This window comes from Olea europaea, chromosome 3, assembly GCF_002742605.1.
Source record: "Olea europaea var. sylvestris chromosome 3, O_europaea_v1, whole genome shotgun sequence".
In the NCBI taxonomy this organism is placed as follows: domain Eukaryota; kingdom Viridiplantae; phylum Streptophyta; class Magnoliopsida; order Lamiales; family Oleaceae; genus Olea; species Olea europaea.
The window spans coordinates 9,190,139-9,216,484 of record NC_036239.1 but is presented as its reverse complement, the minus strand read 5'-3'; the positions used below and the strand labels follow the sequence as shown (position 1 = coordinate 9,216,484).

At 33.5% G+C, this 26,346-nt stretch overlaps 1 protein-coding gene across 1 annotated transcript; it reads left to right on the top strand.

Moving 5' to 3' along the window:
* The first annotated feature begins 3,187 nt into the window (after window positions 1-3,187).
* On the top strand, window positions 3,188-26,026 carry LOC111385331 (serine/threonine-protein phosphatase PP2A-2 catalytic subunit-like). Its single transcript, XM_023009715.1, has 11 exons — window positions 3,188-3,501; window positions 14,292-14,348; window positions 15,209-15,292; window positions 16,315-16,386; window positions 16,668-16,739; window positions 17,635-17,675; window positions 18,679-18,745; window positions 24,826-25,017; window positions 25,096-25,185; window positions 25,282-25,389; window positions 25,558-26,026. Exons 1-11 carry the CDS (start codon window positions 3,409-3,411, stop codon window positions 25,621-25,623), a joined length of 942 nt encoding a protein of 313 aa, XP_022865483.1. The 5' UTR covers window positions 3,188-3,408; the 3' UTR covers window positions 25,624-26,026.
* Window positions 26,027-26,346: the final 320 nt, after the last annotated feature.

Sequence of the window (26,346 nt, the reverse complement as noted above, 5' to 3'; positions counted from 1 at the left end):
ATCCGTCTTATGGAGTACCATGTACTACTATGCCTTTGAAGCTTGTGTTGTAGAGAAGGTTGGGTAGTAGTCGATATCATTATATTTTCTAATCACATCCCGGAACAAACACTTAAATAGGCCTCGATCCCGGTATGGATTTTACAATTATATCATTTTAATTGATTTTTATCGCAGCTCTACTCAAGTTGCCCCCAAATTCACCAGATGCTCAAGTGTTCTATCAATTTGGTAAAAATTCCAGCAACAATACTGCAAGCACCCCAGTAGCAGGAGGGCCAAATCCTACAGTTGAAGCCAATCCTACGAGTGCACCTGCAGGAACCAGTAGTACTCCTCGAGCACGTGCCCAGCAAAATAGTGATGGTTTCTGCATAAGAAACAAATGGCTTGGATTGGAAACATTTGGTGGATTAATCCTATTGTGGTTTTTCAGTTCAAATTTTTAATGTAATGGCAAATAGCTATATGAAACTCAGATGTATTACTACTCTCGTTCAAGTTCATTCACTCTACTTAAGGCTCATGTTTTTTCGAAGACCCTTTTTGGTGAAATAAAGACTCATTCTCTAATTTTTGGTTTCAAATGCTCACTGTAAGAATCTAATCTCGATAGTGACCTTATCTAAAAAGGTTCTACCTTCCTTTCACATTCTTACTTGGAACTTTGAGAGTGCGTCGAGAAATCTTAGAGTTATTTTAGAAGTTGTTTAGGAGATTACCAATAATACCTAGGCCTTGATGCTCATCATTTTATTTGAATGAGTTTTGTAATAGTGATTTTTTTAAGAATTTATAATTTAAAATTTAAAAAAATTTGACTTTATGTGTAAAATATTTTATTATGATAATATGTGGTTGAAAATTAGTACGAGAAAAAAGTGTTTTGAAATAATTAACATCAAACGGGGTTCTAATAGGGACCTCGGAATCTACTCAAGGGGTCCTAAGAAATCTAATGTAAGTTTGGTAAGTATTAATTTAATTAACTCAATTTTTTAATAATGATTTTCCATTTTTTTCCCTCTTTTCTCTTTAACTATTTTCAGTGTAATTATATTTGAACTACATTTTTATTTTTTTGCACCATATTTTAATTACACTTAACGATTCATTATAGGATTTATGGTTCCTAACGATTTTTTATGACAATTTTATTATTAAACTTTTCATTAGTTAACACATTTTGTATTTAATAATAGTTTATGTTAAAAAAGTCCATTAAAATAATGTATAAAAAATTATTTTTCATCATATTTTAAAGAATAAATAAATAAATAAGTATGAAAAAAGTATTTTTCTCTCATTTCAAAGTATGAAAACAAAATATTTTGATAGACATGATCATTAAAGATGAAATGTACTAATTAATAAAACGTCGAAGATAAAAATTCGACGAAAAAAATAAAGAAAATAATTGCTACATCAAGCATTTATTGAGGAGTCTAAATGCAATTTAAATATAATGTAACAAATAAAATTTGTGGTGCTAATAAACTATCCTTATTGAGTTGTTAATTTTTGCTCATTATAATACTTATGTCCTTAATGATTTTTCATGTTATTTTTATCATCAAACTTTTTATTAGTTAACGCATTTTGCACCTTAGTTGGTAGAGAGTAAAATAGATTTTTAACACTCAAATTTACAAATTTTTTATCGTACATTTCATAAACTTTTGTCATGTTATTTTTATCATCAAACTTTTTATTAGTTAACGCATTTTGCACCTTAGTTGGTAGAGAGTAAAATAGATTTTTAATATATTTTGACAAAAGTTTATGAAATGTACGATAAAAAATATGTAAATTTGAGTGGTTAAAATTAATTATTGACTTTTACTTAAATTAAAATTTGAATTTGAATTTCTACCTAATAGGGACTTTGTTTTGATAATAAATTTATGTCTCAAAGTCCATTGAAATGACGTAAAATAAATTGTTTTTTTATTATATTTTTAAAAAATAAAAATAAATAAAAAGTAAGAAAAGAAAATATTTTCCCTCACTTCAGATGAAGAAAACAAAATATTTTTAATGTAAATCATCAAAAAAGACGAAACGCATTAATAAAAGGTTCATGCATGATGTACATAATTCATATACATTGCTACGTTCACATTGGACTTTTCCTTAATAAAAATGTTGAAGATAAGAATTAGATAAAACATAGATGAAAATAATTGCTACATGAGCAAAGATTGATAAATGTAAATCTAGAATATATATGCCCCCCAGGGCACATTCAAGTTGGCGGAACAATCACATTGGGGGGCTCTGGAACCAAGTGTGGGGAGTTCGATTCCTGGTTGGAGCAGCCAAGTGATGTAATAACCAGAGGAAGGGTTGGAGCAGCTTGGTGATGTAATAACCATGGAGGAGGGTCCCTTTGGGGAAGGAGTAAAAGCCATGTGGGAACCTGGGAACCAACAAGGGCACAACCTGCGATTTACCTCCACTAGTCACTGAGGGGCCGGGGGCTAGAGGTCCAGGATTTAGTCCGGCTAAGCTGGGACACCTGGGTTATCAAAAAAAAAAAAAAAAAATCTAGAATATATATTTAAATATTACATCAAGGGAGAATAACTCTTTGGACCATTTTAACCTCCATACAATTTAATTATTTCAATAATACCTTACTTTTTATTTTTCGATATGTAATAAATACTACATAATTATTGTTATTTATGAAATTTGTTGTATTAATTTTCAATTAATTACAATATTAACCTAGATTTAATGAATTTATCTAGAATAAAATGAATCAAGAGTTATTATAAATGAATTTATTCGTATTTATATATCTAGAAATTTTGTTATTAATTCTCAATTAATTACATTTACATTAATCTAAATTCAATGAATTTTCATTTAATGAATATTGAATTATACAAATCTAGAGTTATTATAAAGAAATTTATTCATGTTCATGTATCTAGAAATTTTAATGGGTGTTTATATTTATGTATTAATAATTAATTTTTATGTATCAAATGTAATATAAAAAGATTGCTCATTTATAATATTTCATCATTACAAAAAATTTGAATTATAAAAATTAAATTTTGAGAGTACAATATGAGTACAATTTTATTCTCTTAAATTTCTATATTAAATTTTATTTTCTTTAATTCGTTCGAGATTAAAAAAAAAAAAAAAATGGTACAAGAGCAGATTGACAAATTTCCATTTTACTCCTCCTCGCCATCTCGTTTTCCAACCTTTTACAGGTTCGCGGGCTCTCTCGTCTTTCTCACTAACACACTTCTGTTTATCCATCACTTCGAGTACTGATGGTGCCCTGAATCTTGGACCATTGAGGAATTAATTGAGAAGGGAACTATAAGGGAATCGGCGTGATATTGGAAAACAGGAGTGGATCTGATATAAGATAGAGAAATAAGCAAGATGAGTGCGGATCTGGTGGCTGTAACCACACACGGAAATCTGGACGAGCAGATTGCTCAGCTCATGCAGTGCAAGCCCTTGTCCGAACCCGAGGTTTTTTTTTCCTTCTTCTCTTGGTACTCACTTTTTATTGTTTCGTTATTTATTTTGGATTTCGTCTCTTATTTTCCATGGATCTGATTGATAACAATGTAAAGGAATTTGGGATGCTTGTTTGTTATTTATTTTTTTGTAGTGATTTTGTTAATGGATCGTGGAGCTAGGGTTTTCTTGGTCGTTTCGTTTTTGTACATTAAGAATCATTGATATATTGAAGCATTTTCACATGGTTCAGGTTTTCCTGAGGGATTCCATATATATATAAGAAGATCTTGATGAGAAAGACCTTTGAATCGTAGAAGAAAATCCTTTGAAATTAACTTTAGCTTTTCCATTAGAAAAAGTTAAAATTTCATTTGGAATAGTTTGTATTTGAGCTGGAACTGGAGTTTGAACATTTTCAAAATTTCATTCAAGTCCTCTATATTGAAGATTCCATGGGATTCTTTTAGGAATTTCAACATTTGAATGAAAAGGATTAACTTCTACCAAAAGGCTTTCTTCTTTTGGAGAAGAACGAAGAGCTCCAATATTGAGTTGAGTATTCATGAATTTGTAATAGATTCTATATATTACAGCAAAAGCATTAGATCGATTATCAAACTCAAGATTTTTAGTTTGAATATGAAGATTGAGGGAGTTAAGAATAGCTCCATCAGATAATTTAATTGAAAAATTTGGATAACAATATGAAAATACTGGACCACTTTCAAGATTTGATTCAAGAAGTGATAATAATGAATTTTCAAATTTGAGATGTCTCTTATCTCTAAGAGTAAGTAATATTGGAATGTCTAAACCAAGTCTAAGCAATGATTTGACAGCAATTTGAACTAATTCAACATGAAGATATTTGAACTTCTTTCTATGGGATTCAATTGATTCTTTTGAAAATAAATTGATGTATGTATTTGAACTATTAATTGAAATAGTTTGTTCAAAAGTTTTGATAACATAATTTTGAGTAAAGTCAACTTTTCCTATTTCATAGATAGAATTTTTATCTATCTTTGGAATAGTCCAATTTTGAAGACGTTGTTCAATTTGTGCAATTTGAAGTTCATTTGAGTTAAAATCATTTGATGCAGATGCAGATGATATGGATGCATTATCAACTTCTTCTTCATTTTGAAAAACATTTGATCTATTTTCTTTTTGATTTTGTTGTCTATTTTTAGACCTAGATCTCCTAAGCCAACTTGAAACCGAAGACATAATTGAAAAAATAAAATCAGAATAATTAAACACAATAAAAATAGTAAAATAGGATAAACTGGGTTCTTACCAAGCCTACAAATGGGACCACCCAACGGGATCACCTAACACAGGCTGACCAACGTCTATTTAGAAGACATCCAGGAAATAGACCAATTTCACCTATTTTGAACAGTGTCTATTATATAAAATTAAATCTTTTCTAACTTGTTCACTTATGGCTCTGATACCATATAAGGTCCAGGGGACCTGGTATGGAGATAGAAGAACAGAAATTTATGAAAATAAATAAAATTTTATTGAAGAAGAAAAATTATTACAAAAATTCTTGAAAATGAAAATAAATTTGAGAGACAAATTATGAAGAAAACAGAAACTTCTTCTTGCTGAATTCGCTCTGCCTTCTACTGATCTCTTGAGGTCATCTTATAATGTAATCCGGACTTGAAATTTCTTTCATTTGAGAGAAAGAATTTCGAAAAGAGAAGTGGATGACATTATCATGAAGTATCTTGAAAAGTAGAGCCAACTTTTGACAAAAGTTTTCAACTTTTGACTTTCTTTAATAAAGATAACTTTTTTTTTATTAAAGTAGAGATTGATGTTTTCCACATATTTGATTAGTATCTTGACAAATTTTGCACTATTGATTTTGAACATGACAAAAATTGAGGAGAATTTTTCTTAATTTGTGGACCCTTGAATTTCTTAAATCATCAAGAAAACTGGGTCCATGTAGTCATTTCTTTGAAACTTTTTCTTGAGCAAGAAACTCTGTATAGTCATCACATAAATCGATTAAGTCATCACCATTATCAGTTTCTTGAGAAAATTGAGATTCTTCTTGTTCATCATCTGATTCTTTTGATTTTGAAAATCCTTGTTTAGAAATTTGTTCGTAAATTTCTAAGAGTTCTTTAGGATCTTTACATTTTGATAACATTGAGATAATCCCTTGCTTTTCAGTCAAGAAATCAGCTTGACTTTCTTGTTCCTTTTTAGAGAATTTAGGTACACCTAAATTTTTTCATTCTTGAATCCATGATTGAACTGTTTTGGGACAGCAATTTGTCTCTTTGAATTTTGACCACTATTTGATCTTGAATCTTCTTGTAATTTTTTGACAAGCAAAATCATCTTTCGGATTTTGATATTGAAAGAAGTCCCAATAAAAAATTCATGAAACTTTCAAATGGAAGGCGAATTGAAACAAAAGATTTTCTTGAAATTTCAGAAAAGGTTTTGCGTTATTTTTGAAATATTCAAATCCTTGAAAAGAGAGACTGGGCAAAATTTGCTCCTCAAGTCCATGATACAGAATCCATGTTTGAAACCAACTTGGAAAATGAGGATTACAATTTTGATTAAAAAGAATAAACCAAGAATGGGTAATTGGTCTAAAAAGAAAGACTTTATATGAAGCATTCTGGTAATCAAAATAATTGAAAGTTTCTTGAGTAGTGAAAAATGTTTTTGAGAGACGAAGTCTCTTTTCTTCTCAAGGATTTTGTTCCCAGTCTTTGTAAGACAAAACTCTTGTAATACTGATTTTTGAAAACATGATTTTTGATTTGTCTTTTGGTTCAGGAGTATGAGAAATTATGGTTGATCCAGTCAAAAGAAGTATAGTCTCTTAATATTCTCTAGATTTTTGAATATTGGAAGGCATGAACCAAAAATTTTGAGGAAAGATGCTTGATAGACATTCATTAAGACCTTTATATCTATTGAGCCAAGAGGTTTCCATGTCAAGAACAGTTTTAGAAATATTCTTGGTAAAGTATTTGAAGGTATTTGGAGGGTTGATTTGAGGGAGCTTTCCAGTGCTTTGGATGGCTTTTTTGTAGTTTGAAGGGTTTGATGATTCAGCTTTTTGTTTGAGTTTTTGATCTGATTTTTTGACAAAGGTTGAAAGAGTATTTGAAGAAGATGAAGCTTCTTTTTTATCTTTTGAGAGATCTTCAAAGAAGGGAATTGAATTTTTTGTTTGAAAAGGATTTTGATCCTCTTCTTCAACTTGCTTTGCCCAACTCATTTTCACTTATTTGAATAAACTCTCTTGTGAGGAAGTTTGCCAAGAAGTTTGATTTTCCTTGAATATAAAGAATTTCGAAGTCAAAATAGGACAAAATAACCTGCCATCTTGTAAAGATTTGTTTTGAAACAAGATTTTTTACGTCTTTTTGTAAAACATCTCTTGAGACTTTGCAATCAGTTTTCAAAATAAATTTTTTATTGATCAAATCATCTTGAAATTTTGAGATACAAAGAACTATTGATAAAATCTCTTTTTTGATAGTGGAGTAATTCTTTTAAGGACCAGACCAGACTCCACTATGAAATCTGACTAACTGTTCTTGAGATGACTCTAGTGAAATTTGTTTTAACACTCCACCGAATCCTATGTTTGAGGCATCTGTTTCAACAATAATTGAGGCTGTGGGGTCAAGTATTGAAAGACAGGGAATATTTTTGACCATCTTTTTGATTTTTTGGATCGCATGCGTACACTCAAGATTCCATGGGTCAGGGTTCTTTTGTAATCTTTTGAATAATGGGGCACAGACTTGACGTATATTTTTGACAAAATCGGCCACATAATTGACACAAAGTAAAAAAGCGTTGCAAACTTTTTTTATCTAAAATTTCATCTGAAAATTTGTCAGTGAAATCTAGACTTCTTTGAATTGGTGTAATTGTAGAATTTTGAATAAAATGATCAAGAAAACGAAGTTTTGTTTGAAATAAAATAATCTTTTTAGCAGTATACACAATAATGAAATTTGAAAAGGGATTGAAAATATCATTCATGATTTTTTGAAATTCAGAAGGGGCATTTTTGAGACCGAAAGGCATAATATTTCATTCGTATTGTCCGAATGGAATATTAAATGCAGTTTTGTACCTATCTTCTTCTTTAATTTGAACTTGCCAGAATCCTGACTTCATATCAAATTTTGAGAAGATAATGGCTTTGGAAAGACGATTCAAAAGATCTTTCTTTTGAGGAATTGGATAATGAATCCATTGAAGAGCTGTATTGAGTGGTTTGTAATTGATAACAAGACGAGGCACGCCTCTTTCAATTTATGCAGAATTATTAACATAAAATGCAGAATAACTCCATTGAGATTTACTTGGACGGATCAAACCTTTTTCAAGTAAATCATTGATTTCTTCGATGCAAAAATCAAGCAATTCTTTTTTCATTTGAATAGGACGAGATTTCGTAGGAATATTTGATTCATGAAAATCAGAATTGTATGGGAGAGAAACAATATGTTTCTTTCTATCCCAAAAGGCATTTGGAATAGTTGAACAAATTTCTTGTTCAATTTTCTTTCGTAAATTAATAATTTGATTTTTGATAAAAGAATCTTGTATTCTTTGTTCAGTTTTTTGAAATGAAATTTCTTTTTTGAGAAATTGCACATAATTTCTTTTTAAATTGATGTTATGAATAATTTTTGAAATTGCAGCTTTTTTTAAAGAATTTACATCTTTATAGGAAGGAGGATTTGAAAATTCAAAGAATATTTTCTTTCCAAAATTTTTTGTAGTTAATCCTTTGTAATCAGTTTTAAAAGGATAGATTTGAACAATGAAAGGAGTACCAAGAATAACATCTTGATCTAAATCTTTTACTAAATAAAACACATTTTTGAAACAAATATTTGAATTACAAACATGAGTTTTTGAAATTTTGTAATTAATATTTAATTTTTTAACACTAGCACCATAAAGGTGTTCAGTAGTTTTCTCAAAATATTTTGTAGCGATTAAGCCTTCTTTGATACAATTTTGATTTGCTCCAGAATTAATCAGAACACGAGTTGAGAGTTTGAATTCTTTGTTGACTACAATAGTCATATTGCAGTACCATTTCTGAAGTTGAATTCGATTAATAACATTAATCTTTTCTTCTTTAGTTTGAGGAAATTTTGAAGTAGAAGAGAAATCGGATGAAGATGATTCAGAGTGATGAGAGAGTAGTTTTGAAGATGATTTTGACTTCAATTTATTTTGAGAATAATATTCATTGGTTAAGTCTTTTGCTTTAAGGCAAACTACTTCCATACGAATATCTTGAACTTGTTTTTCAAGTTTTGAGATTTGATTTTTCATATCCTTAACTTCACCTTGAAGATCAGGAATTGAAAGTTTAGAACCTTTTGATAGCTCTTTTTGAGCACGACGAAGAATATTTGTAATATTGATGTCATCAAAATTTTCTTTTGATATAGAAGAAGATTATAGAGATGAAAATTTATTTTTGAGTTTAGGATTGTCAATCCTATCATTTATATTTTTGAATAATTTCTTCTTTTCCTGTTAAGACATTTATAGTTTTACAACCACAAATTTCTTTACCATTTGAAGAAGTACAAGAATCAGAATTTTGAGTAGATTCATAATCAGAATCTTCTTGATTGAGAAAAACTTCATTATCAGAACTAGTTTGAATAAGATTGAGGAGTTGAGTTTTAGTATCTTCATCAATTTGAAGAGTACTAATTTTGTCTTTGAGAGGGCATCTATTGGAATAATGACCAGTCTTGATGCATTTCCAACAAGTAATATTTGAATCCTTTTTCGAATAATTTTTTGAAAACTTTTTCTTTGAAAATTTTCTCTTTCTTGAAAATTTCTTTTTGTCAAAATTTTCTTCAGGAGAATTATTAAAATATCTTTTCTTTGAAAATCTTTTCTTATGGAAAAGTTTTTTCGATTTTGAAGGAGGTAATACTTTCTCAAATCCATATTGTTCACAGAATGATCCTAACTCATTTCGAGTTTGAGATTTCTTTGTTTTCAATTTAGCTTTGAGTTTTAAATCATTGCATAAATTGAGAGCTTCCTTATTAATGAAATTAATAATTTCACCATATGTAAGCGTTTGGAGGTCATCAAATTCTTTGAAAATTGTATTTTTTACCTTTTCAGCGAAAAGTTTTGGAAGTCCAGAAATGAATTTTTCTTTCCAAAAAGATTGTTGACAATCTAATCTTTGCATGATACGAGATAAAAACATATCTTTGTACCATCTAAAATCTTGAAGTTTTGGGTATCTTAAATTCATAAGAATATCATTTTGAAGTTGCATTAAATTTTCTGGAGTACCAATAAAATGTTTGATAATGGTTAAAATAAGAACAGTAAAACTATCATTAATAGGTTCTTCATTATCATTGAGAATAATACCGTTATTATCATCACGCTTGACAGAGGAGAAGATAATATTTTTCTCAGTACTTGAGAGATAATTATCTCATCATTGACCAGGCTGTCCTGTGAATCCAAGAACAATATTATTAGTAGCTTCAATCCTTGAAGCACCTTTTGCAAGAAAGGTTTTGTAACAAATGGTCATTTGTCCCATTAGATTGATAATTTGGAGTTTAGTAAGTCCGTCTAAGTTCCATTCAACTACGGAATTACCGTCAAATTTCATTATTGTGTATATTGATGATGTTCTTATTTTTTCACAAAGTATATAATAACATTTTAAACATATTCGTTTATGTCATTAAGAAAAATGGTTTAGCAGTTTCTACTAAAAAGATTGTTTTATTTCAAACAAAAATTCGTTTTCTTGGTCATTTTATTCAAAATTCTACAATTACACCAATTCAAAGAAGTCTAGATTTCACTGACAAATTTTCAGATGAAATTTTAGATAAAAAAAGTTTGGAACGCTTTTTAGGTTGTGTCAATTATGTGGTCGATTTTGTCAAAAATATACGTCAAGTCTGTGTCTCATTATTCAAAAGATTATAAAAGAACCCTGACCCATGGAATTTTGAGTGTACGCATGCGATCCAAAAAATAAAAAAGATGGTAAAAAATATTCCATGTCTTTCAATACTTGACCCCACAGCCTCAATTATTGTTGAAACAGATGCCTCAAATATAGGATTCGGTGAAGTGTTAAAACAAATTTCACTAGAGTCATCTCAAGAACAATTAGTCAGATTTCATAGTGGAGTCTGGTCTGGTCCTCAAAAGAATTACTCCACTATCAAAAAAGAGATTTTATCAATAGTTCTTTGTATCTCAAAATTTCAAGATGATTTGATCAATAAAAAATTTATTTTGAAAACTGATTGCAAAGCCTCAAAAGATGTTTTACAAAAAGACGTAAAAAATCTTGTTTCAAAACAAATCTTTGCAAGATGACATGCTATTTTGTCCTATTTTGATTTCGAAATTCTTTATATTCAAGGAAAATAAAATTTCTTGGCAGACTTCCTCACAAGAAAGTTCATTCAAAAGAGTGAAAATGAGTTGGGCAAAACAAGTTGAAGAAGAGGATCAAAATCATTTTCAAACAAAAACTTCAAGAAAGAAGAAAAATTCAATTCCCTTCTTTGAAAATCTCTCAAAAGATAAAAAAAAGCTTCATCTTCATCAAATACTCTTTCAACCTTTGTCAAAAAATCAGATAAAAAATTCAAACAAAAAGCTGAATCATCAAACCCTTCAAACTACAAAAAAGCCATCCAAAGCACTGGAAAACTCCCTCAAATCAACCCTCCAAATACCTTCAAATACTTTACCAAGAATATTTCTGAAACTGTCTTTGACATGGAAACTTCTTGGTTCAATAGATATAAAGGTCTTGATGAATTCCTATCAAGCATCCTTCCTCAAAATTTTTGGTTTATGCCTTCCAATATTCAAAAATCCAGAGAATATTATGAGACTATCCTTCTTTTGACTAGATCAGCCATAATTTCTCATACTCCTGAACCAAAAGACAAATCAAAAATCATGTTTTCAAAAATCAGTATTACAAGAGTTTTGTCTTACGAAAACTGGGGACAAAATCCTTGGGAAGAAAAGAGACTTCGTCTCTCAAAAACAATTTTCACTACTCAAGAAACTTTCAATTATTTTGATTACCAGAATACTTGGTATAAAGTCTTTCTTTTTAGACCAATTACCTATTCTTGGTTCATTCTTTTTAATCAAAATTGTAATCCTCATTTTCCCAGTTGGTTTCAAACATGGTTTTTATATCATGGACTTGAAGAGAAAATTTTGCCCAGTCTCTTTCTTCAAGGATTTGAATATTTCAAAAATAAAGCAAAACCTTTTCTGAAATTTCAAGAAAATCTTTTGTTTCAATTCGCCTTCAATTTGAAAGTTTCATGGATTTTTTGTTGGGACTTCTTTCAATATCAAAATCTGAAAGATGATTTTACTTGTCAAAAAATTACAAGAAGATTCAAGATCAAATGGTGGTCAAAATTCAAAGAGACAAATTGCTGTCTCAAAGCAGTTCAATCATGGATTCAAGAATGAAAAAATTTAGGTGTACCTAAATTCTCTAAAAAGGAACAAGAAAGTCAAGCTGATTTCTTGACTAAAAAGCAAAGGATTATCTCAATGTTATCAAAATGTAAAGATTCTAAAGAACTCTTAGAAATTTACTAACAAATTTCTAAACAAGGATCTTCAAAATCAAAAGAATCAGATGATGAGCAAGAAGAATCTCAATTTTCTCAAAAAACTGATAATGGTGATGACTTAATCGATTTAGGTGATGAATATGCAAAGTTTTTTGCTCAAGAAAAGGTTTCAAAGAAATGACTACATGGACCCAGCTTTCTTGATGATTTGAGAAATTCAAGGGTCTACAAATCAAGAGAAATTCTCCTCAATTTTTGTCATGTTCAAAATCAATGTTGCAAAATTTGTCAAGATATTAATTAAATATGTGAGAAACATCAATCTCTATTTTAATAAAGAAAAAGTTATCTTTATTAAAGAAAGTCAAAAGTTGAAAACTTTTGTCAAAAGTTGGCTCTACTTTTCAAGATGCTTCATGATAATGTCGTCCACTTCTCTTTTCAATTTTCTTTCTCTCAAATGAAAGAAATTTCAAGTCCGGACTACATTATAAGATGACCTCAAGAGATCAGTAGAAGGCAGAACGAATTCAGCAAGAAGAAGTTTCTGTTTTCTTCATAATTTGTCTCTCAAATTTATTTTCATTTTTAAGAATCTTTGTAATAATTTTTCTCTTCAATAAAATTTTATTTATTTTCATAAATTTCTATTCTTCTATCTCCATACCAGTTCCCCTGGACCTTATATGGTATATATGAGTGTGTGTGTGTACACACACACACACACACACACACACACATATATATATATTTTTAACCACATTTTGGGATAAATAATAGCAAGGTGAAGAAGAAATTTGTTCTTTATTTGTAACTCTTCAGGTCCCATTTTGGGGGATACCTAGTAACTAGAGTAAAGTAGGTTATGCCTTGATTAGCTATCTCCATTTTTCGGATGAGTTTAACCTTGCAATTTAAGCATATAAATACTGGTTGATTATCTTTTGAATTTTAACGTAAAACTTCTGATAAATTACTTTGGTTATGATGTTATTGAATTTAAGCATATAAATATTGAGTGAAAATGGTTATTATGGTTGTATTGATTTCCTACTCCTGTTTCTATCCTCAGAAAATGGAACCCTTGTAAAAGAACAATTTATTATGAATTACTTTTACTAGCATATGAAATCACTCTGCTTCCACCTTGTTGTCTTTAAGAATTTGACTGTCTTAGCTCAGGACAACCACATTTTAAAAAAGGCTAGTGTGCTACAAATTGAATCCTAGCTCATTTTATGACTTCATCGGGAAGTACTCCTACTACAAGATGACTTCCTACTCATTTGATGATTATATCATGGAGTTACTTGGATGATTATATGATATGAATATATATGCAATGCTTATTGGCCAAGACAAGTGTTGTACCTCCACTAACTGTCATGAAGGTTCAAATGTGATTAGAAGACCAGATAAAGGCTTATTAAAGTTTTTTTGGTGTCAACAGGTTGTACTAATACATGACTGCGTTGTTTACTGGAGGTTTTCAAAGGAAAAAAATTGTTAACTTGTGAAATGAGATGAAGACCCTGGTGAATCTATCTTGTCAAAGTCGTGGAACATATTCTGTTTAATATGTCAAACTGGATGATATGGGAGATGTTCTTTTATTTATCCTCATCCTAGGTTATGGTCTGTTTACTTTGTACCAAGTACACGTAGCTTCTGGTTAGTGACTCATTGTAATCCATTAATGAAATAACTTGACAAAACGTCATGGTGATATAACTCCTCTTATAGAAATGTGACCCTCCACAGATAATTGACAATAATTTGCTTGGCAGATTCTCATGACTTATTCTTCTACATATAAGGGAAGATAATACACGCTTAAATGAAGGAAAAAGGCCAATATGTCACGTGACTTAATTGCAGCGAATACTGACCGTGTAGACCAGTTTCCTTGTTTCTCCAGAATTTGACATCTGCCTTATTATGAGCCCGTTTGGGAGTGATTTTTCATCCCAAAAAATTAATTTTTTGACCGTTATTTCACTATTCCAACCTTCATTTTTAACTTATTCTCTCACAGGTGACCCCCACTTTTATCCTAACGATCAAAAAATCAATTCTGAAAATCACTACCAAACAGGTCTTATATTTTGAATTGAAAAATGTTTAGCAGATTGAGAATATTCGTTATTTTGTTTGCAGGTCAGGGGCTTGTGCGAGAAGGCTAAAGAGATATTAATGGAGGAGAGTAATGTCCAGGCATGAACTTCTATTTACTGATTACTACAAATTTGGTTGTGCATTAAAATTTTTTAACTGGCCTGAACAAAATAAATACTCTACTGGAGTGTTTTATATGTTATATGAAGGCTTGGTGATTGCAGACTTGCAGCTAATATTTAGGACCTATACATTTTTGAAATTTAAATCAATCTGAGTATTTTGATATTAAATGATTCGTATTTTTGTAGGGAAAAGTATGACTGTTGAAGCAAACTTTTTCTGGCAATTCCTCCGTGGATATACAAGGGGTTATGGACTATTATGAGGAGAACAGATTAGGTCTACTGAAATGTGATACCCATATTTGCTCTAGGTGACTTTGCATATAAATTAGAAACCAATCTTTTGGCAATAGGAATTTAAAAATTAATAGGGAATAATGTCAACAAGAGCACATTACAGCTTAGTTGATTTTTTAAAGGCATTGTTTTTGTTGGGATTTTTCAGTCTTGCTTTAACTTCTAGATTCCTTTTACTCTTCTTTAAGGATAAAATTTTACTTGACAAATAGTCTTTTTGGTCTGAACTTCTGGGGTATAACTACTTCTAGTTTGCCATACCTATATAAATGATCAGTAATTGTTGCCTTAAACATATGCTTGCTCAAAAATGTTTCTTATCTGCTCCGGTTGAAATATTTTGCTCATTTGGTTGTTCCATGAAATATTATCATTAATTATCCCATCATGCTGATATGTTTAACTTGTGGCATGACATGCAGTAAGGATGGTCCATTTAAGCATTTTAATGTTTTCCTGTCATTAGTTTTCACTTGTTGTATCAGAATTTGGTGTGTGCAAGAGAAGTTAGATTGATTTTCTGTTACTGTGGTGCAGCCTGTAAAAAGCCCTGTGACAATTTGTGGTGATATTCATGGTCAATTTCATGATCTTGCTGAACTTTTCCGCATTGGAGGGAAGGTAATGTAGTTGCCATTTGTATTCATATGCTTGTATGCTTTTTGGTTTGAGCTAGGGGAAGTTTATATTTGAGACTGATAAACGGGGTAGAGGATGTAGGTTGCCTTATGATACAATAACAGTTTGAATTCTAACCAGCATTTCTTCGAGTCATTGATTTTTTAACGATTTTCTTTTAAAATGGAAAAGTTGCTTCCGTGTATACCTCATATTTCCTCTTTGTTTTTATTCTATTTATTCTAGTTCTATTTATATACAAAGTATGATATACCTGCACAGAAAGATTCTTTCTGCTTGTCTGTTTCACTGTATCTTAATTCATTTCATAGGTTGCAAATTGAAGATATAACCAGAACATGGGAAACGGGTTTTGGAAAAAAATAATATTATTGATCTGAACAGAAAATGTTGTACGTCTTGTTTAAAAACAAAAATGCATGATATGAGCAATTACATGGTGCTACATCTTTGTCTTCCGGACATCTTTTCTTCCTCCTATTGTCTTATATAATATCCTTCCATCATTTTTCTGGAATTTGTCCCTTGGTGTCTCATTTGCGCCTCCTAAATTTTTAGCAGATCATAGTGGATTGAATCTGTTTCCATATTATCCTTTTAAACTATGTTTAACTAGTGGACCAAGTGCAAGCAAGGCTTAGTGAGACTTCTTGTTGCTTAACCTCGCCCGTGAAGTATGCAGTAATGAGTTTCAACTGTTGGTTGGAAAAGAAGAAATATTCTTATAATGGCAGCACACTTTCTTTGCTTCATCATAGTGAAATTAATCATTAGAGGTTCACCTTGTTGCATCCATACCAGGCATGTCTACATTATCCTTCATCACTGGGTTCATTGGCATGGTTTTTCCTTTGCGAATCTGATTCACCAAATTGTAAATGCTGTCAGTCTTGTCTCTCTTATCAAACTTAGCTAGCTTTGTAGTAAATTGGTAATTAGAAGTGCCGATATGAATCTGATAACACATCTTTAGTATTCTAATATTATTTGTTTCTTGTTAACAGTGTCCGGATACAAATTATCTATTTATGGGAGATTATGTAGATCGTGGGTACTATTCTGTTGAAACTGTAACTGTAAGTACAAGCCAAATAATGGTTTCATTTACTATAGCAAAACTTTGCTTCTGTATTTGGATTTCAATGATAAAATAGCTGCCCTCCTACCCTTGATGTCTTCTCAGTTTTTATTTATTTATTTATTTTTCTTTGGTTGTGGCCGGTTGAGGTTTGAAGCAGTCCTGATGCGTGTATCTGAGATCCATTTGATTATAGTAGAGATTGTCCAGTATGCTTTATACAATTCGTTTCAGAGAGTGCTCAATCAGTTTAGATGCTAACATGCTAATTTCATGCAGCTTTTAGTGGCTCTGAAAGTGCGCTATCCTCAACGGATAACAATTCTTAGAGGAAATCATGAAAGTAGACAGGTATTATTTAATTTTCTATCGTCTCTTTTTGTCTCTTCCACTATTTTGATATCACAGGTATATCAAAGGCTTATTGCTGCTGAATAAATGGAGTTATTGAAATTAGGCAGCCCTTTTGCGCTTTCGTCTACTAACGCTAGTTTCACTTGTTTATAGTTGATCTCAAGGCATAGCTTGTGCTATGGGCAGTGTTATGGAACTGATACTTGCATAATACATGCTTAGTTATAATGACCCAGCCTCAAGCCAAAGCCATTAACTTACTGTCTGTCTGTTATGGGAGAGATTGATCCCATATTACCCCTTACAGATTTTTATTGCATCCTTAAAAGTTGAACTCATGACCTTTCCTTAAGAATGACTTAAGTTGAATCCCAAATTGGTATCAGGATTTAACTTAAGCCTTTTTTAAGGGAAGGTCGTGTGTTCGAATCTTAGGGATGTGATAGTAAACTGTGAGGAGTGAGATTCCCTCCTAAAGCTATCAGTAATTAAGAGAACGGCGGGGCACGAAGCTTTGGTTGATACAAAAAATGTGCTTGTTACAGAATTTCTTAACATTGTTTTTACTAAGTGTGATAGTGTGGCTAAACTAGTTGCAACCTGTTTAGTGTTCTTTGAATTTAATTTTTGTTGAGTTAACCGCCCTAACCTATTTTCATGAAATTTTATGTATCAAAATTAACTGATTTTGGTTGAAGCCAGTGTTATTTACTCAGATATTAGTGGTCTGGCCTCATTTTCATTGCTTTTGTTATTAGGTGGATCTTTATAATGCGATGGCAATTTTTTGTTCTTTATCTTATTAATTATCTGGATATAGTTCATACGTTTATTGAACCACGTATAATTTTCTGTGGTTAATGCTGGACTAAGTCTTTGTTTTTGTCCACAGATTACACAAGTCTATGGATTTTATGATGAATGCCTGCGGAAGTGAGTTCATGATTCCCCCCTTAATTTGTCTGAAGAATTGATTATCATTTACTTATATTCTCATACCGATTGCAGCTGGTTAATTAAGTAATTGGTTTGAGAAGATAGTTATAATTTGCATCAAACCAAGATTAATAAGTTCTAAATCTAAACAATATTCTGGGTTGAGGTTGTCAGATGATGGGTGGCATCCAATTTTGGTAACTGTTTCTATACGGCTAAACTGAATAATTACCTATACAGAACAAGTAAATTGAGTGCTCAGAGAGTTTTATTAATAGGGGAAGATTCGTAGAGGGAATGCCTAGTGTCAGGTTCACTTTTAGATAAGTCATCATTTCTCTGCATTCTCATTGAATTAGACATGCCTGGGAACAAGCTAACTCGCAGCTTCTGAAAGCCAAAGTGGGTATGAGCTTGTGAGACTATCACTGTTGGGAATAAATATTATCAAGATCTTGATTGCATGTCATTTACGCATTACTATTTTATATGTTTATAAATGTGTTGGAATAGATCATGAAGTAAGAAATATAATTGCGGTTCTATACCTATGGACAAAATGATGGCAGAATGTGTAAATGCACGAGGTAGATTAATGGACTAAGGTTTATGATGTGGACTTGATTCATGGGTACATATCCTTATAGTTGCTCTTGTGGTTTTAAATGACTTGGAGGATGAAAAACAGGTTCTTTTCTAGATCGCGAGTTTGACTACTTAATATACAAAGTTGGAGAATTATAATCCAGTTACCAATCAGTGTCACTTGAATGCTAAATTCAGAACTTCCATGGATTATGTGACATAGGATCAAGCATTAAAAATGCTATCTAATTTCATTATCTGCTTTTATATGACTTGATAAACGAGTATTCTAAGTACTATTTTAATTTGTCATGTGCTTTTATTATATATACAGCTAGTTAGATCTATTTACATGGAATATTAGCATCTCTCTTTTGTTTGTGATACTGTTAATAAACTCTCCTTTTGGTTATAGGTATGGAAATGCTAATGTTTGGAAGATATTCACAGATCTGTTTGACTATTTCCCACTGACTGCATTGGTTAGTAGAACTCGCTCCCCATTATCATCTTCCCGTTGTTTTGGAAAGGTTTTACTCCTGTACCCTTGATGACTTGGGTGAAAAGTCGATCTTGGAATATTTCCTTTAGCCTAGCATGGCATATAGAAATGAGAAAGGAAAGAAATTTAAGTACTCAAATTGTCTTAGGTATAAAATATGCAATTCAGTAAATTAATTGTGTATGGATTAACGTGAAATATCAAACTTGTACTGATCTAAAGAAATTCCCAAGTTGCCCACTGTCCAGAAATTCGGTGGATTTACTCCACTGTTATATGCACACAAAAACTGCAAGTTAGAAACAAATTTCGGTGTATGAGATGCGTATATTGCTTTATCATGTATGTTTTTCCGTAATGATTTTGAATGTTTAGATTCTATGCTTATATTCTTTTAAAGCTTCTTAACTTGGTAATTAATTTGCATGAGCTGAGCTTTTGAATTCGTGGGATGAACTTCACGCCATCATTAGAATCATTGTAAAATTAGATGTAAAAGAATAAGCCCATGCTTGGTTTTGCTAAAAATTAGATTTTTAGTAGATTTTGATTAAAATTAATGAAATGTGGGTTTGAAAAGTTGATAAAAGTTGTTTGTTCCTTGAAATGTGTTGTTAAAACTAATTGTGGACTTTGAGTTAGATTGTCATCAACTTTTTTAGCTAAACCAAACATGGGCCAAATTTTCCGACAAGGCATATTAGTTGTGTATATGACTAGTAGTCAATTGACATTGACTCACACTCAATTGTAGGATGTAAAGTTTTTGTAAATGATGTGTGACGTGTATGTCTGACATTCCTATGGTTCAAATAAATGAGAAGGATATTCTTGTTAGAAGTAACTTCATTCCTTTATCTTAATTTCTTTTCGATCTAAAGGCTTGATGGCCTTTATAAAAAAAATGCTGAACTCTAACCTTGAGGGCCCCCACTACTCCCGCCCTTGGAGCATCATGAGGTAGATTTCAGTAGGCGAGGAAACAAGAGCTTGTCCGTACACTGGAGTTCACAAAGAGTCCAATTTCATATTTTAAGAATCGAACCCTGTTGTGCATGTGGCTCATATACAGTGGAATACAGGCCTTGGATCAAATGGGCCGATGCCGGCGCGGAGCGACGGCATGTCCGCGCCGGCATCAGCCTTGCGTGGGTTTAATTTATTGTTTGGTTGTTAGGGACGCTGAATGGGTTGGAGGTGCGGGGGCAAGGCCCCGCGGTATGGTACAGGGGTATTTTCTGTACGGGCCCAGGCTAGGGTTAGTATAAATAATATGTTGTAACCCTATTTTTCATAACTGAATAAAGAAATCTCCGCTTCGCTCTCGTGGACGTAGGCACATCGTCGAACCACGTAAAATTCTTGTGTTGATTTCCTTTTTCATCTCTTTAATATCGAACATAAAATCCAACAACTGGAATCAGAGCTAGGTTCAGATGGCGAGTTCTTCGATTGCAAAATTTGATGTGATGAAGTTTGACGGATTTGGGAACTTCGGATTATGGCAGCGAAGGGTGAAGGATTTGTTGGCGTAGCAAGGGATGATGAAGGCACTATCTGAGAAGAAACCAGAGGGTACATCAGATGCCGATTGGGAAGAGCTCGAGGCACGAGCAGTTGGTACAATTCGGCTTTGTTTGGCGGACGAAATCATGTATCACGTCATGGACGTTAAGTCTCTGGCGAAGGTTTGGGAGAAATTGGAGAGTCGTTATATGTCAAAGTCTCTCACGAACAAGCTGCATCTAAAGCAGCGACTGTATGGGCTGAAGATGTTGGAGGGTACGGATCTGATTCAACACACCAATGTGTTCAATCAGATCATCAGCGATCTATTGCGACTTGAAATCAAGTTTGATGATGAAGACAAGGCAATGATTTTGTTGTGCTCACTGCCTCCTTCGTACGACCATCTGGTGACCACGTTGACGTGGGGTAAAGAGACTTTCGAATTGGAGGAAGTTACATCAGCCCTGTTAGCCTACAACCTGCGGAAACTGCGTACTGGTGAAACTTCACAGGGTGAAGGGTTGATCGTAAAGGGCTACCAGGATCGTGGGAGAAGGAAGGACAGGGGTGTTTCTTTTAGAGGGAACACAAGATCAAAATCTAGGAATCAAAATAAGAAAAACGTCAAGTGTTACAAATGCCATCAGATGGGCCACTTTAAGAGAGATTGTCCCAATAAGAAGCAGAGTGATGAAAGGAAAGGTGATGGGTCCTCAAACTCAGCTAGTGTTGCAGAAGGAGACTCGGATTCTGGAGATGGAGACATGTTATCAGTCTCTGCAGGTAATTCTGTAAAATTAAATGACTGTTGGGTACTTGATTCAGCATGTTCATATCACATGTGTCCTCATCGGGATTGGTTTCATTCATATCGTTCTGATAATTTTGGATTTGTTCTGATGGGTAATGATGCATCATGTAAGGTCATTGGAATGGGGTCCATAAATTTTAAAATGTTCGATGGTGTGATAAGGACCATGGAAAATGTTAGGCATGTACATGAGTTGAAAAAGAATCTAATTTCTTTAGGCATTTTAGACACAAACGGTTACTCTTATAAGTCAGAGTGTGGGGCTTTAACAGTGAAAAAAGGGGCTATGATTGTGATGAAGGGTCAGAAATTGGTAGGAAATATCTACAAACTACTCGGGGATACAATTGTAGGTGGAGTTGCTATAGCAGAATCAGAGTCAGATGACACTCTTCTATGGCATATGCGACTGGGGCATATAGGAGAACGTGACATGGTTGAGCTTCACAAGAGGAATTTGTTGAAGGGGGTAAAATCATGCAAGTTGAATTTCTGCAACTTCTGTGTACTTGGAAAACAGTCTAGAGTACAGTTCAAGATGGGAAAACACAAGACAGAGGGAATTCTTGATTATGTGCACTCAGATGTTTGGGGACCAGTGAGGGAGTTGTCCAAAGGTGGATTTCAGTACTTTATTACTTTCATTGATGACTTCTCTAGAGAAATTTGGGTTATTTTATGAAGCACAAGTCTGAAGCTTTTGCCAAGTTCAAATTATGGAAAGCAGAAGTAGAGAACCAGATGGACAGAAAAATTAAGTATTTGAGGACAAATAACGGTACAGAGTATATAGATTTACAGTTTCTGAGATTTTGTGAGGAGCATGGTATTCAGCGGCACTATACAGTTCGCAAGACACCGCAACAGAATGGTGTTACGGAAAGGATGAACAGAACAATTGCAGAACGGGCAAGATGTTTGAGGCTAAACGCAAGGCTCTCGAAGAGTTTTTGGGCAAAAGCAGTGAACATGGCATGTTATGTCATAAACAGATCACCACGAGCAGCACTAGATGGGAAAGTTGCAGAGGAAGTTTGGACAGGTAATGAAGTTGATTATTTTGAATTGAGAGTATTTGGTTGTCCGGCGTATGTGCATGTATCTAGTGATCAGCGATCCAAACTTGATTCGAAATCAAAAAAGCGCATTTTTCTGGGCTATGTTAAAGGTGTAAAGGGATACAAGTTTTGGGATCTAGAGGCAAGGAAGATGGTAATAAGTAGGGATGCAGTTTTTGATGAAGCATTCATGCTTAAAGCTTCTACAGATAAAGAGAAGCTCAATTCAGACGAGGACAGAGGTAAAAGCCAAGTGGTGCAAGTAGAGCTAGACATGTTAACACAGAAATTAATGCTCAGGGAGTAGATAGTTCTGGGTCAGAGGTGGAGCAGTATCATAGTGTTGCCTTAAACAGACCACGTTGCACTACCAAACCACCAGCAAAGTATGGATTTGAGGATTCGGTTTCTTATGCACTCATTACCAGCAATAGCGATTCTATAACTTTTCAGGATGCCATTGGTAGTCAGGAGAAAGGTAAATGGATAGAGGCTATGACGGAGGAAATTGAGTCACTCCATAAAAATGATACTTGGGATTTGGTGGAGCTTCCAGAGAGGAAGAAACAGATAGGGTGTAAGTGGGTATATAGAAAGAAAGAAGCAATGTTAGAAAAGGAAGGAGAAAGATACAAGGCTCGATTAGTAGCAAAGGGATACTCACAGAGGAAGCGAGTAGATTATAATGAAATTTTCTCTCCGGTCGTTAGACACACTTCCATCAGGATTGTTTTGGCAATGGTGGCTAATTTTGATTTGGAGTTAGAGCAGCTAGATGTGAAGACTGCTTTCTTTCATGATGATTTGGAGGAACAGATTTTCATGGAGCAGCCAGAAGAGTTTTTGGAACCAGGAACAAAGAATTTTGTGTGTAAACTGAAGAAGTTTTTATACGGGTTTAAGCAGTCTCCACGGCAATGGTACAAGAAGTTCGACTCTCATATGATTCAGATTGGCTACAGTCGTTGTGAGTATGATTGTTGCGTATACTACAAAGTTCTTGAGGATAACTCATATATTTTCTTAATGTTGTATGTGGACGACATGTTAATTGCTGCCAAGAATATGGATGAGGTAGACAAATTGAAATCTTTGTTGAGCAGTAAGTTTGATATGAAAGACTTGGGACAGGCTAAGAAAATTCTTGGCATGGAGATCAACAGAGATAGGAAAGCCAGAAAATCATGGGTGTCTCAGAAAAACTATTTGAAGAAAGTGTTAGAGAGGTTTAGCATGTCAGATGCAAAATCAGTTGTCACATCACTTGCAAATCACTTCAGATTGTCTAATAATCAGTGCCCAAAGAGTAAAGAAGATGTTGCAGAGATGTCAAAGGTACATTATGCCAGCGCAGTTGGATGTTTGATGTATGCAATGGTGTGTACCAGACCAGATTTAGCACATGCAGTCAGTGTGGTTAGTAAGTATATGGCTAATCCTGGTAGAGAGCATTGGAGAGCTGTAAAGTGGATTTTTAAGTACTTGAAAGGTATAATGGAGTGCGGGATCAAGTTTGAGAGACAACATGGTGATATTTCAGTTCAAGGATATTTAGATGCAGATTATGCAGGGACTTGGATGATAGAAGGTCCCATACAGGTTATGTTTTCACACTCACAGGTGGGCCCATATGTTGGAGGTCAATGGTGCAATCACTTGTGGCATTATCTACAACTGAAGCAGAGTACATGGCGGCAACTGAGGCAGCTAAGGAATTATTGTGGTTGAAAGGGCTTGTCAGGGAACTTGGGATCAAGCAAGATGGAATGAAGCTGTACTGTGATAGTTAGAGCGCCATCTTCCTAGCTAAGAATCAGATTTATCATGCAAGAACCAAGCACATTGATGTGAGATTTCATATGATATGAGAGTTGGTTACTTTAGGAGAGTTGTTGTTGGAGAAGGTGCATACCTCAGAGAACGCAGCAGACATGATGACAAAGCCGATCACAATGGATAGGTTCAAGCATTGCTTGAACTTGATTAACATCTCTAGTTATTAGAGAGGATGTGTCCCAACCCATTGGTCCTAGATGGTGTGGTTTTTTTCCAGGTTATGTTTTTTTTCCTAAGGGGTGAATATTCGTTAAGGTGGAGATTGTTGTGCATGTGGCTCATATAGAGTGGAACACAGGCCCTGGATCAACTGGGCCGATGCCGGCGTGGAGCGGAGCGACAGTATTGGCCTTGCGCGAGTTTAATTCATTGTCTGGTTGTTAGGGATGCTGAATGGGTTGGGGGGGCGGGGGCAACGCCCCCGCGGTAGGGTACAGGGATATTTCTGTACGGGCCTTAAAATTTTATAAGGGCCCAGGCAAGGGTTAGTGTAAATAATATGTTGTAACCCTATTTTTCATAACTGAATAAAGAAATCTCCGCTTCACTCTCGTGGACGTAGGCACATCGCCGAACCACGTAAAATTCTTGTGTTGATTTCCGTTTTTCATTTCTTTAATATTGTGCATAAAATCCAACAAACCCTCACACTGCGGTTGTCAACAACGCTGAGATTACCTCACTCCCGTCCTTTGCACCACTAGGTTATGTCCCGGGGGCTGGCTTGATGGCCTTTATAGTTGCTATACATAGCTGCCAGTTTCTTTTCCAAAACTCAAATTGACTGACTAATATATTAGTTTATCGAGCTTGCAAGTTGATTCTAATGTTGTGATCTTTATGTAGGTTGAATCAGAAATATTTTGTCTGCATGGTGGATTGTCCCCCTCTGTTGAAACTCTTGATAATATAAGAAACTTTGATCGTGTTCAAGAAGTTCCACATGAAGGTCCGATGTGTGATTTATTGTGGTCTGATCCAGATGATCGTTGCGGTTGGGGCATCTCCCCTCGTGGTGCTGGATACACGTTTGGCCAGGTACTGTCATCTATTTATTGAGTGTCACTTCATTCACATTTTTTCTTTCACCTGATTAATTCCATTACCATATTATAGGACATTTCGGAGCAATTCAATCATACCAACAACTTAAAGCTAATTGCTAGAGCTCATCAGCTTGTTATGGAGGGATATAACTGGGCCCATGTAATTAATTCAATTCAGTTACACTTTAGACCATGTATTAGTTCGGTTACTGTTATTAGAGGCGGCATCCATAATTGATTTGACTTTTTACAACAGGAACAAAAGGTTGTCACTATTTTTAGTGCACCAAATTATTGCTATCGCTGTGGAAATATGGCATCCATTTTGGAAGTTGATGACTGCAGAGAGCATACATTTATCCAGGTTCCCCCCTCTATCTCTCTCTGTGTGTGTGCATGTGCTAATGCTCGTTACCTGTCTCTACCATTTATTCCTCGTCTTTCTAGGCATTTTCGTGTTGTGCTGGGATTTTTCAAAGAATGAGGGACGTAATGAATTAGTATTGGTAGTTTTTGATTTTTTCTGTTGCAGTTTGAGCCAGCTCCACGAAGAGGGGAACCTGATATTACTCGAAGAACACCTGATTATTTCTTATAGAGCTGATAGTTACTGACTTGATGTTCGCATGGTGATTAATTGGAGTTGATTACATGTCCTCCACTGAGAGTTGAGCTTCTCAATTTACTGGGCCCTTTTGAAAGTGGAAAGTCATGTAAAATGCTAGATATGGTTCTATGTTAGAGTGGTCCTTGGAAGTTAGTGATAGTGATGCTATATTGTATCATTTCAAATATTTTTTGTTGATGTTATTTTCTTCCTTTTAGTATTTTTTTTTTTTGGGTTCTTGATTTTCTTCTTAATTTGCAAATGGTTGGAAAAAGGTGTTCTGTAGAAGTAATGAAGAGTTTAATTCAGTCGCTTGCTATAAATCTCTCTTGTCAATCTTGACTGAATTGTACGGCGATCATTCTAATTAGCGTACAATATCTTGTTTACTGTTTTTGCTTGATAATTGACTGTTCGTGCTTGCCCAGAAATGCATCGTTAATGTATTTTTGCACTCTTAAATTTACTGTCTTGTTTATTTGTATTGGAAACTATTCCTATTTGTGTATTATGGTAAAGTCTAGTAGCCATGCATTACTTTAGGCACAGAAGTTGCTGGTAAATTATAAGTTAGACTAGTTGAATGACATTGATAAGATGGCTTAGAATTTGGACAGCGAATTCAGCCTTGAGTTTGAACATTATCTATAATACAAATATACATGAATTTATTTTTAAAAAAAAAGTAAGGAAAAGGGTATACATTTTTAGGGG